At 36.1% G+C, this 3,984-nt stretch overlaps 1 protein-coding gene across 1 annotated transcript; it reads right to left on the bottom strand.

The window, feature by feature from the left end:
• Positions 1 to 232: 232 nt before the first annotated feature.
• Positions 233 to 1,476, bottom strand: LOC149264080 (uncharacterized). Its single transcript, XM_089394850.1, has 3 exons — positions 1,431 to 1,476; positions 1,179 to 1,308; positions 233 to 884 (listed from the first exon to the last, which is right to left on the bottom strand). The coding sequence occupies exons 1-3, from the start codon at positions 1,474 to 1,476 to the stop codon at positions 233 to 235; spliced, it is 828 nt and encodes a 275-aa protein (XP_089250976.1).
• Positions 1,477 to 3,984: the final 2,508 nt, after the last annotated feature.

A 3,984-nucleotide genomic window follows, 5' to 3' on the forward strand; every position in this document is an offset into this window, starting at 1 on the left:
ATGATGAAAAATAGTTACAAGATGCTGGAGGATATACATTATTCTCAGTTATTAAAAAAAAAAAACAGTTTTTTTTTTCTTACTGAAAAAAAGACCATAGAGTTGTTAATGCTCTGCATATGGCTCGGATCAGAAAGCATATATTCAAACTCATTTGTCTCTGCTGCCAACGCTGACCATAAAGTTGTTAATGCTCTGCATATGGCTTGGATCAGAAAGCATATATTCAAACTCATTCGTCTCTGCCACCAATGCTGACCATAAAGTTGTTAATGCTATGCATATGGCTTGGATCAGAAAGCATATATTCAAACTCATTCGTCTCTGCCGTCAATGGTGATTCCCTATTGCACTCTTTAAGCCCAAAATAGGTCACACATTCAGATGGAGAGGAGAAAGGACTGCAGTTGGGAGACGATAGATCGTTCAATTTCGACAAATACTCTAATAAAGTAGCCGAGTCTCCTCCAAGATAATGTGAATCTAAGGATCTATGGTCTGTTAAATTCCACATAGTGCAGATAGAGTTTCCCGTTTCTGTTTCAAGAGGATTGACATCTGCCATCGCCAAGGCAGTGCGCTTCGAACGATCATGTGTAATGGAATCATTCACAAGTAACTCAGAGCATAGCAGTGAGGGATTTGTAGTTTCTTTACTGTCACATACCTTGAAGGCTTCACTTGAACTAGATTTACTCCGGCCATAACCGTTGCAACGATTTGGTCTTACCATTTCAGAATATTGCACCGTCGTTGTTTTGATGGGGATTGTTTTGAGCACATGATCTTGTAGAGCAGAAGGAGATTTTGAGCTTGTCTTCGCATTTTTTGAAATCAAATTGGGTTGAGAGTCGTTTTTTGGCAGCGGTTTTTTGCTCAGATGACTGTTCCAATAGTTCTTGATCTTATTATCTGTTCGCCCAGGTAGTCATCTCGCTATCAGTGACCACCTGCATGCATCCATTTGACATCACATTTATTGCTTGAATTTGTATGGCAAATATTTTAATCCCCCAAATGAGCAATCGATTATGAACGCCCACCTTCACGATACTAATCTTCCAAGTTCTATAACTATGAAAACTTGATCCTTCCTGTTCTATATTTACCAAAATTTGAACCTATACCGTATCCCAACTTAAAAACCCATAAATCATGTTCACTGATTTTCCACATACCGATTTCCAAGAAGGCGATGCAGCCGAACAATGAGATCGTCTTCATCGGTGGAAATGTTTCCATGTTTAATGTTGGGATGGAGATAGTTCGTCCAATGCAATCTACAGCTCTTTCCACACTGCTTAAGACCTGCAAAATAAAATATCTTCAGTTATTTAAACTTTCAATACACATTTGCATCTATATTCATAAAGTAGTGTTACATATTTGTTGAGATTGACTTGTTTTTTGAGGAAGAAGTCTCCATTCACCATCTCCATGATTTAGGATGTAGTCCGAGAGAATCATATCCTCCATTTTCGTTTAGGCTCCGCGGTTGAGGCCTTGGTTTGAGCAGCAATGAGATCTACCCATCTTCCATATTATTTGCTTGTAATTCCACACACCTGATGATCTCCTCTGGCCTCCTCGCTTGGATGGCATTTGAATGTATATATAGAAAGCACATTTAGTTTCTCTCTGACCGAAATTCCAGTGATGACCATGTGACCACTTCAAGATTCCAGCCTATGACATGGACAGGCAACCCTGTCCCTGTAACTCTAGGTGTGATGTTATTACGGTACCTTTCCAAAAGGTTAGATTTTCTAATAATATTGGAAATGGTATGGGTATCTACTATCGTGGCAGATTTTCAAACATATCTGACATTGTCGAAAATTTGGAAAATACGAAACCATCGTTTTAGGATTTTAATTGAAATGGTTGCATTGAGAAATACAAAACCGTCCTTTTAAGATTTTAAATTACTGGTTGAAAAGCCATGGAAAAAGAAACAACTATCATCAAAATCAAAACCAGTGATGTCACTTTTTAAATTGATTATGCCCAAATCACTCGTAATAAAATATTAATAGTAATATTTATATTATCGAGGATAATATTTTGGAGTTGTTTTTAGTATGATTTTTTGGACTTTTCAATGTCTGAATTTAGTAGAAAGTTTTGAGTGAAATTTTAATTTGGGTTATAAACTAGTTTTTTTACTATATGTATGGATTTAGTACTTTGTAGAATCTCTAAAGCACTTTGATTTCACAGGATTAACAATCAAATTTGTGATTTTCAATAAATTTTTATAATATTTTAGAGAAATTAAACCAGAAAAACCCACCATAAAAATTTCTAAAAAATCACACTAAAAACAACTCCTAACATTTTGGCACAAAAATCTAATCAAATTTAATGTAGACATGTATCTGTTGAAATATAATTCCAACTACGCATTTAATTCAGCAAAACCACCAGACTGTTGAAATGTAATTTCCCCTGCTGCGCACTGGTCCGGAAAACCACCAGACTCCATCGCACTGCTTTTCTCCAAGCGGTGGTATTCTCCGTAGGGGACGTGATAAAACCCTGCATTGACGCATGTCCTTAGTACGTTTTCCAAAACAGCTTTTCATCGGGACATAACGTTCGTTTGATTTGGCCGAGCAATATCTGTCCAATTGAATTCAACGTTGTCCACCGTTGATTGAAGCCAAAGCTACGTTCAGGCATGCAGCAAATGAACCTTGCGTGAAGTTTTTGTTTGACCACCAGTAAAACATAAATGAAATTAATTGTGTTCGTAGAGTATTGGTAAAGAGTTTTAATTTTAATGTTTTATTTTTATTTTACGGAGGTATGGGCATAGTAAAAACGTATTTTGTTATGTTTTCTTTTTTGTTGTCTTGTGTATTGTATATGGAAGGTGAATCCACACAGTAGCATATGGAAAAAGGGTGAATGAAGAAAATCTCTTACACAGAGGTATCAAATTTTTAACGCACAGCAGTGCAGATGTAATGTTCTTTTTGTTGAGAGATTGAAATGGAATGTGTAGCAGCACACATGGAAATTTTTGGTTGTTCATTGAATATGTTCTGAAAATATACGCAGAAGCGTAGGAGGCAGAGTATGTAATTTTTATATCTTGTGTTGAAATGAAATATGCAGCCGAGTAAATGAAACAAGAAGTTTTTTTATTTACAGCAGTAAATGTAAGAAATATTTTACACACAGTAGTGTAAAATTTCAAAAAGAGACAGAGTAATTTTTTTTGTATGGAACTGGAAGTTCTTGGTGAATCCCTCTGTTAAGAGGAAGATCCTTTTGTATCAGCATTCTGGTTAATGAATACAAAGGTTTTTATGTTTGTTGAAAAACTCTGTTCTTCTTCAGCAAACAATTTTAAGCTTCCATGTGTTAAAGATCCTGTGTAAAAATAGAGCATTGTTCTCTGTTCATTATTTTGCTTTGGAATTTACTAGAAAATTCCCAACAGTAGTATCAGAGCTTGTCCAGGCTCTTTGAAGGTGTCAAAGAAGTTGAAGGAAGGTTTCTTGCTGAAGCAGTTTCTCCAGCAAAGTGAAGACTCAGACAAAAAAATCCAAGGTATTTTTCGAGTTTTTTTTTGTGTTGCTGCTGAAGAAACAGTCAGTTATTTTTTAAATACACAGTCGAGCATTTAGAAGCATAGTTTAGAGTGCAAGAATGGCTGGCTCCAGCACCAACATCAGCACCAGCATTAGCATGTGTATCTTTAATACTCAGCTCCCACAGTTTAATGGGAAAAACTATGACTATTGGGAAATAACCATGAAGGCTTTGTTTGCCTTACAAGATTTATGGGAATTTGTTGAGGATGGATTTGAAGAAAACCATGGCATTTATTATGTTTCTGGAATGAAATGTAACCTCTTAAGTATTGGACAGCTTGTTCAAAAGGGGTTCAATGTTTTCTTTGTGAATGATGTATGCACCATCATGGATAGAGCACCCAGCAAACAATGTATAGCTGAAGTGAAGATGACAACGAAT

The sequence above is a fragment of the Pinus tabuliformis genome, chromosome 6 (genome assembly GCF_031772625.1).
Source record: "Pinus tabuliformis cultivar Carrire ecotype Pingquan chromosome 6, CPIR1, whole genome shotgun sequence".
Lineage (NCBI taxonomy): Eukaryota > Viridiplantae > Streptophyta > Pinopsida > Pinales > Pinaceae > Pinus > Pinus tabuliformis.

Bases quoted from the DNA above. Each gene is read 5' to 3' on its own strand.
- LOC149264080 (XM_089394850.1), bottom strand. From the start codon at position 1,476: ATGGAGGATATGATTCTCTCGGACTACATCCTAAATCATGGAGATG. The intron at 1,309-1,430 runs GTGAATGGAGAC...TTTATTTTGCAG, and splicing joins CATCCTAAATCATGGAGATG to GTCTTAAGCAGTGTGGAAAG. The intron at 885-1,178 runs GTATGTGGAAAA...CTATTGGAACAG, and splicing joins CATCGCCTTCTTGGAAATCG to TCATCTGAGCAAAAAACCGC.